The sequence below is a fragment of the Scylla paramamosain genome, chromosome 40 (assembly GCF_035594125.1).
Source record: "Scylla paramamosain isolate STU-SP2022 chromosome 40, ASM3559412v1, whole genome shotgun sequence".
Classification (NCBI taxonomy): domain Eukaryota; kingdom Metazoa; phylum Arthropoda; class Malacostraca; order Decapoda; family Portunidae; genus Scylla; species Scylla paramamosain.
The window spans coordinates 13,371,604-13,386,603 of NC_087190.1; the positions used below are offsets into that span (position 1 = coordinate 13,371,604).

The 15,000-nt window shown below is 41.4% G+C and overlaps 1 protein-coding gene and 1 long non-coding RNA gene across 2 annotated transcripts in view; one reads left to right on the forward strand and one right to left on the reverse strand.

Annotated features, from left to right (window-relative positions):
• The window catches only part of LOC135092541 (uncharacterized), a 24,283-nt gene that overhangs the window by 7,427 nt on the left and 1,856 nt on the right, over positions 1–15,000 (forward strand). The window contains exons 6-10 of the mRNA XM_063991158.1: positions 689–851; positions 1,284–1,371; positions 9,647–9,780; positions 11,221–11,293; positions 11,761–11,924. Of these exons, the coding sequence (XP_063847228.1) occupies positions 689–851; positions 1,284–1,371; positions 9,647–9,780; positions 11,221–11,293; positions 11,761–11,924 (622 nt within the window). The remainder of the gene's footprint in view (positions 1–688; positions 852–1,283; positions 1,372–9,646; positions 9,781–11,220; positions 11,294–11,760; positions 11,925–15,000) is intronic.
• Positions 6,532–9,617, reverse strand: LOC135092500 (uncharacterized). Its single transcript, XR_010262899.1, has 3 exons — positions 7,799–9,617; positions 7,035–7,607; positions 6,532–6,726 (listed from the first exon to the last, which is right to left on the reverse strand). It is a non-coding gene; the product is annotated as an uncharacterized LOC135092500 (long non-coding RNA).

Sequence of the window (15,000 nt, forward strand, 5' to 3'; positions counted from 1 at the left end):
TTTACTCATAATCTAAGCTGGAAACCAAATCTAACCAAACCAACCTAACTAATTCATACCAAAACAAACACAACCTAACCTAACCAAAGTAAACCCTCTCCCAATCTAACCAAGCCTAACTAAAACACTATTCAGCCTCTCTCTCATTGCTACCTCTTGGTTTCTTCTACCGCTACTTTCACCGTAACTGCTCTTCTGGTCTTGCTAGCTGCATGCTTCCCCTTCTCCCGTGACCTCGCTGCGCAAGACTTTCTACTTTCTCTCACTTATTCTGTCCACCTCTCTAATGCAAGATTTAACCAGTATTCTCAATCTTTCATTCCTTTCTGAATTTTGGAATTCTCCCTCTGCCTCTGTGTTTCCTCCTTCCTGTGACTTGAACTCTTTCACGAGGGAGGTTTCAACACACTTATCCTCCAACTGAATTATCTTCTGACCTCTCTTCGGGGAGTAACACCTCAGTGGACCTTCTTTTTGTTTCTTTTCGCTCTTTTTTGTTGCCGTTGGTCAGCGCCTCTCCTAAATTAAAACAAGGAAAAAGAAAAATCTAACCTAACCTAACCCTGATCTAACCAAACCCAACCCAACCCAATCCAACCACACCAGGCCCAAACGGAATTTAAACCAACCCAACCTAACCTAACCTAACCTAACATAACCTAAAGTAGCTTACCTTGGCTTTACACAGGGTGGTCACGTGGCTCGGAGGCCTCTCAATGGTGGTGGTAACAGCTCTGACCTTCACCAGCCTTCTGCTAGAAACGAGGGCGGAGAGAAGAGCCTATACTGCCCCCCCTTCCCTGCCCCCTTGGTTCTCTTTGGCTTACTGCTTTGGGGCGGTAGCTATGCAGGTAAGGGGGCAAGGGGGAGGTGGAGGAAAGGGGAACAGAGGGGTGGAAGGGGCAAGAAGGATGGTGGAGAGGAATAGCAAAAATGGTGTGTGTGTGTGTGTGTGTGTGTGTGTGTGTGTGTGTGTGTGTGTGTGTTTGATGTAGGAAGGATACTGGCCAAAGGCAACAAAAATCTAATAAAAAAAATGCCCACTGAAATGCGTGTGTGTGTGTGTGTGGCGTACTTGAGAACGCAAGAATAAGGAATGAGGAAGAGGAAAGGAGAAGAAGAGAAGAATAAGAAGGAGGAGGAGGAGGAAGCAGTAAAAATCATAACTACTAAAAAAAAAAAAACAATAAAAATACAATTATATAACAAAGAAATTATGAATAACAGATGATAACACTACCTCTCTCTCTCTCTCTCTCTCTCTCTCTCTCTCTCTCCCGCAGTTCGACATCCACCCAGTCATCCTTACGGTACAAATGGACATGCAGCAGCGACACAGACTACCCTTGGCGGTGATGGTGGCGTGTGTAGGTGTGTGGTGGTGGTGGTGGTAGTGGTGGTGGTGGTGGTGGTGCTGGGAGGAGAAGGAGGAATAGTGTTAGACAGAGGTGTGTATGTGTGTGGTAGTAGTAGTTGTTGTTGTTGTTATTGTTGTTGTTGTAGCAAGAGTTAGACAGAGACAAATAGTAGTAGTAGTAGTAGTAGTGTAGTTGTTGTTTGTTGTTGTTGTTGTAGATTGTATAATAGGTTAGGTTAGGTCAGAGTTACCTTGTGTTACGCTAGGTAAGGTCAAATTAGGTTAGGTTAGGTCAGGAATGCTTAGGTTACGTTAGATAAGGTTAGGCTAAGTTAGGTAATGTCAGGTTAAATTAGGTTAGGTCAGGTCAGGAAGGCTTAGGTTACGTTAGATAAGGTTAGGCTAAGTTAGGTAATGTCAGGTTAAGTTAGGTTAGGTTAGGTCAGGAAGGCTTAGGTTACGTTAGATAAGGTTAGGCTAAGTTAGGTAATGTCAGGTTAAGTTAGGTTAGGTCAGGAAGGCTTAGGTTACGTTAGATAAGGTTAGGCTAAGTTAGGTAATGTCAGGTTAAGGTAGGTTAGGTTAGGTCAGGAAGGCTTAGGTTACGTTAGATAAGGTTAGGCTAAGTTAGGTAATGTCAGGTTAAATTAGGTTAGGTCAGGTCAGGAAGGCTTAGGTTACGTTAGATAAGGTTAGGCTAAGTTAGGTAATGTCAGGTTAAGTTAGGTTAGGTTAGGTCAGGAATGCTTAGGTTAAGTTAGATAAGGTTAGGCTAAGTTAGGTAATGTCAGGTTAAGTTAGGTCAGGAAGGCTTAGGTTACGTTAGATAAGGTTAGGCTAAGTTAGGTAATGTCAGGTTAAGTTAGGTTAGGTTAGGTCAGGAAGGCTTAGGTTACGTTAGATAAGGATAGGCTAAGTTAGGTAATGTCAGGTTAAGTTAGGTTAGGTCAGGAAGGCTTAGGTTACGTTAGATAAGGTTAGGCTAAGTTAGGTAATGTCAGGCAAGGTTAAAGTAGGTTAGGCTAGGTAATAATAATAATAATCCCTACTGCTCATCCACATTTCCTTTTCATCTAGTTTCCCTAGTCTGTCAGGGCTGGCATTTGGGAACAGTTACCCCGAGTGGATGCCCTTCCTACCCTCGGACCGTAGCCAGGATTCGAACCCGTGCACCTGACAACCACTTAGCCCCGAAGGCGCGCGCGGTATCACTGTACCACGGCGGCTTCTCTTGCGCATCCACATTTACCAACCTCAATATCACACACACACACACACACACACACACTAAGGTCCTCATGGATGGACGTATGGATGGATGAACGAATAAATGGATGAATAAATGATGGATGAATAAATGAGTGGATAAATGAATGCATGGTTGAGTGGATAGGTGGGTGGATGAATAGATTACTGGGTGGATAGATGGATGAATGAATAGATAGATGTATGGGTGGATAGACTGATGTAGGGATGAGGGAATAAATGGATGTACGGATGGATAGGTGGATGAGTGGAGGGATGGATGTATGGGTAGATGGATGAGTGGAACAGAAAATATTATTCTTTCAAATTCTCAAAAAAAAAAAAAAAAAAAAAAAGAAAACTCAAAAATGTTTCCTGGTGAAGACGTAGCCTAGCAAAGCAAAACAAACGAAATGAAAACAAACAACAAAACAAACACAAAAACAAAAAAAAAAAAACAGGGATAAGGAAAAAAAAACTACAGTAACAATTACATATGTATAAATTATTTCTTCATCCACTTAACAAAACAAAACAAAACAAAAACGAAAAAAAAAAAACAATACGTATGCAGAGATTGTTTTCACCCACACACTAGCCTCGCATTCCTCCTCCTCCTCCTCCTCCTCCTCCTCCTCCTCCTCCTCCTCCTTCTTGCCCTGTCGTGACCCAACATCCCAGGGCCACAAGCACGTATAGGCTTAGCTGTTTCTTGCATCTTCATATATTTTCATCTTACGTTCCAAGGTAATGTACTTGTAATTCTTCCTCCACTTTTTTCCCCCTTTCCATTATGTCTATGTTAATGCTTCCTGTGGAGAGAGAGAGAGAGAGAGAGAGAGAGAGAGAGAGAGAGAGAGAGACGGATGGAGGAGGGAGGAAAGGAAATGATGGCTGGCTGGCTAACTGACTGGCTGACCGACTGACTGACTGACTGACTGACTGGCTGACTGACAGACTGACTGACTGAATTGCTTCATAGTATTTTTTTCCTTTTCTGTTTTTGTTTTATTTCTCTCTCTCTCTCTCTCTCTCTCTCTCTCTCTCTCTCTCTCTCTCTCTCTCTCTCTCTCTCTCTCTCTCTCTCTCTCTGTTCTAGTAATTCTTTTCTTCTGTTTCCCTCTGTTTTGTTTTCCCCGAGGGTTCTGCTGCTCCTCTCCTCTGTTCTGTATTCAGTCAGGGGAATGAGTCGTGTTATTTTATCTCTCTCGGCAGTTCGTGAAGGAGCATTAGTCTCCTCAACATTTGGGGCAATCCCTTCCGGCGGGCGAGACAGGGAGAGCCACTGGGAGACAGAAGATAGGCAGACAGATAGACACTCACACACATTAACACACACACACACACACAGGATATAGACAGACAGATACACTCATACAGGAAAGAGAGAGAGAGAGAGAGAGAGAGAGAGAGAGAGAGAGAGAGAGAGAGAGACAGGAGACACTCATACAGGCAGACAGACAGACGGAGAGGAGACATACAAACAAACAGACAGAAAGACAGAAGGCATACAGACATACAAACACACAGACGGAGAGACAAACAGAAGACATTCATACTGACAGACAGAGAGACGAACAAGATACACACACAGACAAACAGTTAACATGAACACATACACACATACATACATACATAGGGACAGACAGATGGGAGACACACACACACACACACACACACACACAGAGAGAGAGAGAGAGAGAGGACACAGGAAACTATAAGAAAGAAAAAGGCCAAAGAAGACATGGGGTTTTCTCATTCTTATTCTAAAAACACTGCTCTTCCACCACCAGCGCATCCCAAGGCCAGAGACGATAAGCCGGGTTGCCAAGGGTGCTTCTCCTGTTAGTATAGCGGAAATCTTGATAACGCTCTTAAAAACCCGTGTCACTTCTCTACGATTATTTTCAAAAGGCCACAGAGATAATAAACTGGGTTCTCAAGCGTGTTTCTCCTGTTGATAACGTAGAAATCTTGTTAATGTGCCACTAGAACCATAAAAACATCCTTAAAAACCCGCGTCATCTCATCGTGATCATTTTCAAAGGCCACAAAGATGATTAACTGGGTTCTCAAGCGTGTTTCCCCTGTTGATAACGTAGAAATCTTGTTAATGTGCCACTAGAACCATAAAAACACCCTTAAAAACCCGTGTCACCTCAGCTACGTAGAGCCTTTGAAAAGTATTGGTGGTGAGGCGCAAAGATGTTACAAAAAATACTCATTAACCTCTGTACTTATCTGAATTATTCATGGAAGAAGACGACGATGCAAAGAGGAAAGGAAAGGAGAAGAGGAGGAGGAGGAAGAGGAACGTTATGTGTAGTAATGAACTTGAGTATATCTGGATAAAGGAGGGAGAGGAGAAGAAGGAAGAGGAAAAGAAAATACTATTAAGGGAGGAGAAGGAGGAGGAAGAAAAAGAAGGAGGAAGAGGAGAAGAAGGAAGAGGAAAAGAAAATACTATTAAGGGAGGAGAAGGAGGAGGAAGAAAAAGAAGGAGGAAGAGGAGAAGAAGGAAGAGGAAAAGAAAATACTATTAAGGGAGGAGAAGGAGGAGGAAGAAAAAGAAGAGATGAAAGAAGAGAAGGAGGAAAACTTATTACTGGCGTATTTGAGAAGATAAGAATAAGGAAGGAGGAGAATAAAAGGAGGAAGAGGAGGAGAGAAGAACGAGGAGGAGGAAGTAGAATAACAACAAAAATACAAATACAAAACAAAGAGATGAATAATAGAGATAAATAATAATAATGCTCTCTCTCTCTCTCTCTCTCTCTCTTTCTCTCTCTCTCTCTCTCTCTCTCTCTCTCTGTTAACTGTTTCATTCGTTTTTTTTTTTCTTTTCTGTGTGTGTGTGTGTGTGTGTGTGTGTGTGTGTGTGTGTGTGTGTGTGTGTGTGTGTGTGTGTAACTATTTTCGTCTGACACTTTAAACTTTAATACTTAACTTTGTACTTTCAAATTTCCCTTCAACACACACACACACACACACACACACACACACACACACACATACACACACACACACACATCCTGCGTAGGGCACTCTCAGAATCTGTGGGAAGCCCGTCTGATAGTAATAGTTGGTGGTCATGTTGCTGGTGGTGGTGGTGGTGGTGGTAGACAACATACATACATACATACATAACTGGCCTCCTCTCTTTGTTCTCTGGCACTAAGGGTCACAAGGATCAGTCAGATTTCTCGTTTTTTTTTTTTTTTTCGTATTTTTTGTTTCATATTATTTCTTTAAACATGAAGTGAGTCCTTGAACCGTCACTGCTATCCTCAAAACACTCGTAAAATTATAAACAGGTAATATTGTAGCAGGGTAGGCGCTAAATTGTTACTGTTCATGTTGCTTTCACCCTTGCCATCCTCACTATCTTTTTTATTTTATCGTTAGTGATGTAGACCTCGTTATGTTCACCACAAGACCACTCATTATTCTTCGTAATTGATGAAGATGTAGAATGCTTAAACTATCACGTAAATCATTTGCCTCACTATCACCCTTGGAAACTTCACTATCTTGTCTTCTTAGTGTTATTGATGCGGACCTCGTTATGTTCACCAGTGACACCAAACCACTCATTTTTCTTGGTAGCCCCCCTGTTAAGAGTGTGGAATGCTTGTTATACTATCATTGAAACAATCCACGTCACTGTCACTCTTAGAAACCTGATTATCCTTTCTCCCTTCTGACAATTATGGTGTAAAAGTCTTATTAAACTCTCGCCACTAGCACTAATTCTGAACAGGCAATGTCCACTCTGGGTACTTATTAGACACAGCGAGGGACATGCACAACACCGCCAGTTAAAAAAAAATTGTCAAAAATAAGTGATCTGCCAGAACTAATTTGTATCACTCTTTATGTTCTTTGTGACCATTTATCTTACAATTAACGCAGGTAAAGTAATAGAAAAGTATAAATTCATATTTATTTCAAAATATATAAAAATATATTTGCGATTTTTCACAGTTTCCCATTTGACACCGTGCGTCACAAGGCTGGCTGCAGCTGACTGTCACACTGACCACTGAGACTTGGAGGGGATGGTTTGGACTTCCTGGTCCCGAAGTAGCACAGTCCTGGGCCTCACCAGAGCAGACTTGTACAATCTGAAAGTATGAGGGCAAAAAATCAAGAAAAGTATTCATCACATTCATGTGATTGAAATGTTGATGGCTCTGCATGAGTCACCATACGTGTGCTGAAATTATTCTACTTTGGTAAAAAAATTTTTATTTTTTTTTTAAATCAAACTATAAGTGATATAAAAATCTAATCAACCTTGTAAAGGACCCACTTTTTTTAACCACAGGTTCAAAAAAAAAAAAAAAAAAAACGACTACAATTCACTGAATATTAAAATCACCAGAATTATTCATTGGACTCATATAAATAAGAAAAAGTTTTAGCTGTTCACCTTTACTTTGTGCAGTGTAGGCACTGAATCACGATTCAGCGAGGTCACACCAGGAGGGTGAAGGATGCCCCTTGACCTCCTCCTGTTGTTTACCTCATTAGATGACACGTCTTGAGGCACTGTGAGAGTTCTGGGGGCATTTTGTATGTTGCGAGGCACATTGTCTTCATGCTGCAGCACACCGTGGCGAGGCACATCGATACCAGACACATCGTCGTGATGAACACACACACACACACACACACACTCCTCCACGCCCATGTCATGTGTCTCTTCTGCAGCACCAGGCCAAAAGTTCCTTCGTCCTGGCAGCGATCTAAGGCAGCGACGTAGTGGTGGCGACAGAAAGGTGCATGAAGTGAATGAGGTGGCAGGTGACTGGTGGCGGTAGCCTCAGACAGGCGAGGTTTGGCGCCACCATGTCATGGCTGTTTCTTGCCCTCAGGATCAGAAATCTCATCTTCATGGCTCTCGCCCTCAAAATAGTCTTCTTCCTCACTACTTTCCTTATTGTCAGACAACAACGAGGACATGCACTCCTCCGTCGTGAGTCTTTTGGTCGCCATCGTCATCCTACGAAAAGAAAAATCTTAAAAAGGTTCAACGTAGCAGCGTGCTTCGCTACTAAACAAAACTTATAGCACCATCAAGTAGGCCACAAACAACTAACATTCCTAAAAGCATCGTTACTTTTTCTACAATAGTTTGCTCACAAAGATTTTTTTTTTTTTCTTCATAAGGATGTCATGTGGACTGAAAATTACCATGCACAGTCAAGTCAGCTTTGAGATCACGTGTGGCGCCAGACGCTTCATCCCGCCAGGAAGAAACAAGGACGTGCATCACACAAGACACACGAGCAAACACTGAGCCTCTGAACAAATCATGCTTGAGTTACTGAGGAGGGAGTTGTGCGCTAAATACAGGTAGAGAGAACTGCACCGCCCCTTATGATAACACATGACACATTGCCTTCATTCTTAACCACCAGGACGTGTTAAGAGTGGGGACATTGCCTTCATTCTTAACCACCAGGACGTGTTAAGAGTGTGGAATGCTTGTTAAACTATCACTGAAACCATCCACGTCACTGTCACTCTTGGAAATCTGATTATCCTTTCTCTCTTCTGAAAATTATGGTGTAAAAGCCGCATTAAACTCTCGCCACTAGGACAGAGGCATCTCTAATTCTGAACTGGCAATGTCCACTCTGGGTATTAATTAGACAACGAGGGACATACACAACACCACAATTACTTGCATTACGAAAACACCCTACCAAGTGTTAATAATTACCACTAGAGCCTGTCAAAAGTGCAGAATGTTCGTCCAATTATCATTAACTATTACCCCCCATAACTTCCACTGCAGCCTGTTAAAAGTGTAGAATGCTTATTAAACTATTACTGGCATCACGAAAACAACATAGTAACCCCAATAACTGCCATTACAGCCTATTAAAAGTGTTGAATGCTAGTTAAACTCCCTTGAAAACCCATAGTAACTTCCACTACAGCCTGTCCAAGAGGTAAGAGGCTGTTTGAGAATTTTCTTGCTCTCACAATAGCACAAGGGGTGGTACAGAAAGCCACAAGGCCTACACGTGGCAGGCCCTTAAAAAAAAAAAACGTGCCTACCTGCTTCCACCTATCATCACTATCCATACATTAGTTCCCCAGTGACTCAGCACTAACAGCCTGATTACCAAGTCATCCCATTCATTTATTTTGAGAACCATTTTTTACCCTCTTTTTTTAGACTTTAACTTTTTTTTTTGTTTTCATAAATTTCCCTAAGGCTCCCCAGTGACTCAGCACCAACAACTTCACTACTGAGATCATCCCATTCACTCGCTTTTGAGAATATCTTGTTTTCTTTTTCTTTTTTTTTTTTCCTTGTCTTATAACTTCCTCAGGCTTGAACTCCTTACCTCTTCTCCTAACCTGACAACTAGTACTGAGAATTTTGCTTACTCATGTTACATCCTCTATACCACTTAATACTTCAACACCTTTCCGTAAGTTGAGATGCAAATTAAAACCAACTACACTACACACTTTAAAATGGAATTATGAACTCGGTATAACACCATGTTGTGTCCCTTATATCATAGTGAAGAAATTAAAATACATTAGGTCAAATGAGGTCAGGTTAGGTAGGGTCAGGCCAGCTTTGGTTAAGTTAGGTCTGTTTAAGGTAGGTCAGGTTAGGTTATGTTAAGTTCAGATCAGGTTACGTTTGGTCACATCAGGTTAGGTCAAGTCAGGTGTAATCAGGCCAGGTTATGTTAGGATAAGTTAAGGTAGTCAGGTTAGGATATTCAGGTCAGATCAAGTTAGGTGAGGTCAGATCAGGTTACGTTTGGTTACATCAGGTCAGGTCAGGTGTAATCAGGCCAGGTTATGTTAGAATAAGTTAAGGTAGTCAGGTCAGATCAAGTTAGGTGAGGTCAGATCAGGTTACGTTTGGTTACATCAGGTCAGGTCAGGTGTAATCAGGCCAGGTTATGTTAGAATAAGTTAAAGTAGTCAGGTTAGGATAGTCAGGTCAGATGAAGTTAGGTGAGGTTAGGTGAAGTCAGTCTTGTCCCTCACAGCGCTGTACTCCTTCAGTTGGCGCGGCGCTCATCCTGGTAGTGGCCGGGGCAGTCTTTGCTATTCGAGGCTCAGACGTCACCACGAACCTGCTCCATAGCCTTCCAGGGGGCCCCGTCCTGCACGCCACGCTGGGGATAGTAGTGGTGCAGGTAATGTCTGTGTGTGTGTGTGTGTGTGTGTGTGTGTGTGTGTGTGTGTGTTGAGGCTTGCAACATGTAGCTTCTTTTTTTTTTTATTCATTTTACACGTTCAGTTTTTTATAAAGTGTTCATTTTGGAGTCAAATTAGTTCGAATTGTATTGTTTGTATAATAATTAACTTAAGTGTTCATATTTCAGTTGATACGCTTTCTGATTATTGTATTTTGTGGTTAATTTTACTGCAAAACTATGGTCAGTAAACTACTACTTCTACTACTACTACTACTGCTACTACTACTACTACTACTACTACTACTGTGTGTGTGTGTGTGTGTGTGTGTGTGTGTAATTGTCAGTGAGGCCACCAACACGTACACACACACAAGAAGACAGGCTACATAGAATGCAACCCAACAAGTTTTAATAGTGAACATCCCGGCAGACTCGGCAGGGCTGTTCAAACTCTCCCTCGCCTGCCATATAGAGTGGCGTGCATTTCAAATCCTCCCTCATTACACATTCTTTCCCATTGACGCACTTGGGGGCAACTGTACTAGACGCACCCACGCAAGGATGCCAACATGAATAGGACATTAACAGTGTATGCTGTCAGCTTGTATGGCTCTCAATGTATAATATGTATTTTGAGTGTTATTGTGTGCAGTACCCCCCCCTCCACCCACCCACAGCGCCCACCCTCCACCCACCCACACCGCACCTCCAGCTTGTCACTTAGCCTTGGTAGTGTGTGAATCTGTCTGTCTGTATGTATGTATGTATCTATCCATCCATGCATGCGTCTACCTAACTTAGTCTGTTTTGTATTTATCTATGTAATCTAACTTGACCTAATTTATCTAACGGTCTGACCTAACTTATATGTTAATGGGTCGTCTTTGGTCATCGGTGTGTGTGTGTGTGTGTGTGTGTGTGTGTGTGTGTGTGTGTGTGTGTGCGTTACTGACTGCTTCCGTTAGTTTTCTCTTCCTTTCCAGTGCTCAAGTCTATTTAAACAAGTTACTCATCTCTCTCTCTCTCTCTCTCTCTCTCTCTCTCTCTCTCTCTCTCTCTCTCTCTCTCTCTCCTACCGGTCTTCTTTCTCCTCCCTCATGTCTTCATTCCTTTCCTCCTTTTCTTCTCTTCTTTCCATTCTTCATTCCTTCCTTCCTTCCTTCCTTTCTTTCTTTCTTTCTTTCTTTCTTTCTTTCTCTCCTCTGCTTCCTCTCCTCTTTTCTCCGCTCCTCTCCTCTTCTCTTCTCTTCTCTTTTCTCTTGTCTTGTCTTGTCTTGTCTTGTCTCTTGTCTTCTCTCCTCTTCCCTTCTCTCTTCTCTCCTCTCCTCTTCTTTCCTCTCCTCTCCTCTCTTCTCTTCACTTCTCTCCTCTCTTCACTTCTCTTTCATTGTCCTCTCTCTCTCTCTCTCTCTCTCTCTCTCTCTCTCTCTCCCTCAGGTTCTGTTGTGTCTCGTTCTGGGAATCAACACACTGTTTCAGAATCTCGAAGCTTCACTCAGCGTTCCGGATGGTGAGTCACCCCCCCCCTCTCTCTCTCTCTCTCTCTCTCTCTCTCTCTCTGAAAATTGTTTAGTCATGTTTTTTGTTAGTTGTTAGTGATTTACAGAATGTGTGTGTGTGTGCGTGTGTGCGTGTGTGTGTGTGTGTGTGTGTGTGTGTGTCGGTAAATGTCATTGAATGCATACATAAATAACACTTTAAGAATTAGAATCTCTTTTTCTTTACTTCTTTATATATATATATTTTTTTTTTTCTTTCTTTCTCTCTTGATTTTTTTTTTTTATTGTTTTCATGTATTGCATTCATTCATTCATTCATATATCTATTTACTTCATTCTATCTACTTATTCATTAATTTATTCATCAATTTATCATTATCAATTTATTTATTAATTTAACGTACTTATTGATTTATTCTATTGTATTTATTTATTCTTATCATGTGTGTGTGTGTGTGTGTGTGTGTGTGTGTTTCAGAGTGCGGGTGGCGGCGCGTATTGGTGCGTGGCGGGGTGGTAATGGCGGTGCTGGCAGTAAGCGAAGCTGTGCCACACTTTGGCGCCACAGTGGAGTTAGTGGGAGGCCTCTTTGCTGCACCTTTCATCTTTATCTTCCCGCCTGCCTTCTACACTATCATTAAGGTGGGTGAGGGCACGGTCTGGATTAAGTTGGGTTAGGTTTGGTTACGTCCGGTTAGGTTGGTTTGCTTTGGTTAGGTTTGGGTAGCATTAGGTTTGGTTAGGTTAGGGTTGGTTAAGTTAGGCTTGGTTAGGTTAGGTTAGGTTTGGTTTGGTTTGGTTAGGTTTGGTTGGTTAGGTAAGGCAGGGTTAGGTTAGGTTTGGTTAGGCTTGGTTAGGTTAGGTTTGGTGATAGTTTGGTTAGGTTAGGTTTGGTAATAGTTTGGTTTGGTTTGGTTAGGTTTGGTTGGTTAGGTAAGGCAGGGTTAGGTTAGGTTAGGTTTGGTTAGGCTAGGTTTGGTTAGGTTTGGTGACAGTTTGGTTAGGTTAGGTTTGGTTGGGTTAGGTAAGGCAGGGTTAGGTTAGGTTAGGTTTGGTTAGGCTAGGTTTGGTTAGGTTTGGTGATAGTTTGGTTAGGTTAGGTTTGGTTGGGTTAGACAAGGCTGGGTTAGGTTAGGTTAGGTTTGGTTAGGCTAGGTTTGGTTAGGTTTGGTGATAGTTTGGTTAGGTTAGGTTTGGTTGGGTTAGGCAAGGCTGGGTTAGATTACATAGATGGTTCCAAACATACATGTACACAGCTGAGGTTAGGTTAGGTTAGATCACTACCTGACCACTCCAGAGAAACATTGTGTGGAAAGTAAGTTTGCACACTTTCTAAACAGACATAAAAAAAATATATAGATAAATAAAAAGAAAAGAAAAATAAAATATCAAACAAATAAATAGAAAACCAAAGATAAAACAGAAGGAAATCAAATAAATACAAGAGGCTAACCCTTAACTTCTTAATATTAGTGTTAATTCAATTTCGTCATCACTATAATATTTAGAAGCGTAAAATTAATTAAATTGTTTGGAAACTGCAAAATGTTAACCCAGACAATATATTTTCCCCAGATGATTATAAAAAGAGAGAGAGAGAGAGAGAGAGAGAGAGAGAGAGAGAGAGAGAGAGAGAGAATGTAATTGTGTCGTGTAACGGAAAAAAAAAATAAATAAAATAGAAAAATAGGAAAAATAAGACTTGAAAGGGCAAGAAGAGGAAGAGACAAACAGGTTTCAGATTAGCTTAGTCCATTATCTCTCCTTTGCCTTGGAGGTTTCTGGCAGCGGTTCAAAGTTAAGGAGGGCAAGGGAGGGAAGGGAAGGATGGGTTAGGCTAGGTAAGGTTAGGTGGGTTAGGTTTAAGTTAAAATAGGTTAGGATAGGTTGCGTTAGGTAAGGTTGAGCAGAGATAATGTTAGGAAGGGAAGGGTGAGTTACGACTAGGTAAGGTAAGGTGGGTTAAGTTTAAATTAAAATAGCTTAGGATAGGTTGCGTTAGGTAAGGTTGAGCAGAGACAATGTTAGGTTGAGTTAGGTTACGTTAGGTTAGGTTAGGTAGGATCTCGGTCGAGCAAGATGGGTTGGGTTAGGTTGTTGGGTTAGGAACAGAATTAGATTAGGTTGGTTAGGTTATTAGGGTCAGGTAAGATAGGATAGAGCTAAGTTGAATTAAGAGAGAGAAGATTAGGTTTGTTTGAGTTAGGCTAGGTTAGTACAGGACTGTGTTAGGTTAGGCAGGGTAGGGTAGGTTAGGTTAGGATTGAGTTTCATATCCACACTACATGAATAATTAGATACATACATTTACATTTACTCTTAGATGGAGAGTGATCAAGTGTATTGTTTGCAAAGGAAGTGAAGTGGAGGAGGAGGAGATGATAAACAGGTTTGAAAGAAGGAGTGGAGGGAAGCAGAAGAGAAGACAAAAAATCAACACAGGAAATACCGGGAACAACAGAATACCATTGTTGTTGTTGTTACTGTTGTTGTTGTTGTTGTTATTGCTGTTGTTATTAATGTTATTACTGTTGTTGCTGTTGTTATTATTGTTGTTTAAAGCAATAGAAGGGTAATTTAAGGTAATAAAGCCGTCACCCTTTTTAGGAACAGGTTGAATGTAGGCAAATTTAAGAACATAAGAACATAAGAAATAAAGGAAGCTGCAAGAAGCCACCAGGCCTACACATGGCAGTTCTTGCATGAAATATACCTACCTGTTTCCACCTATCATCTCCATCCATTCACCCGTCTAATCTTCTCTTAAAGCTCCCTAATGTCTTAGCACTAACAACATGGTTACTGGGTCCGTTCCATTCATCTGTCAATCTATCTGAGAACCAATTTTTTCCTATCTCTTTCTTAAACTTAAATTTTCCAAGCTTGCATCCGCTATTTCTTGTTCTATCCTGGTTATTGATCCTAAAAATTTATTCTTATCATGTTACAACCCTTGTACCACTTAAAGACTTCTATCAAGTCCCCTCTTAACCTACGTCTCTCTGAAAAATGTAAATTTAACAGCTTCAGTCTCGCCTCGTGATGAATACTCCCCATCCCCTGTATCCTTTTAGTCATTCTCCTCTGTACTGATTCTAATAGGCATGTATCCAGCAAGAAGGAAAGGTAAATGTTGACGGAGTAAGTTGGTAAAGTCTGATTAGGCATGATGCAAGCACGGGGGGAAAAAAAAATAGTTGAATGCTTGAGGCAATCAGAAGGTGGAGAAAAAATAAGCTTTTGAAGTGTCTAGAATTTTTTATTTATTTATTTTCATTTTTATTTATTTATTTATTTATTTATTTATTTATTTTCTTCTTCTTGCAAAGGTTTAGTGAAGAGTTCAGCCTTAGAGATAATTGAGATCGCAGTGGCGCCGTCAAGCTGTACCACAAGCCTAACCTTACAAACCCTAGAAGGACACGCGAGAAATGAGATCGTGGTGATGCTTACGGCGACGGGGTGTAGGAGGGGGGACGTGTTGTGTTACTAAGGTGTAATGGGCGGGGATTGAGTGGTGGTGAGAGTGGCCAGCATAACTGTAGTGAGGGGCACTTAACGATGGAAAATAAAAACACACAAAAAATAAAGAAAGAAAGAATGAAGGAAAAAGAAGAGTAAATAAAAACAAGAGAGAGAGAGAGAGAGAGAGAGAGAGAGAGAGAGAAGATTAGACAGGTGTATGGATGGGGATGATAGGTGGAAATAGGTAGGTACA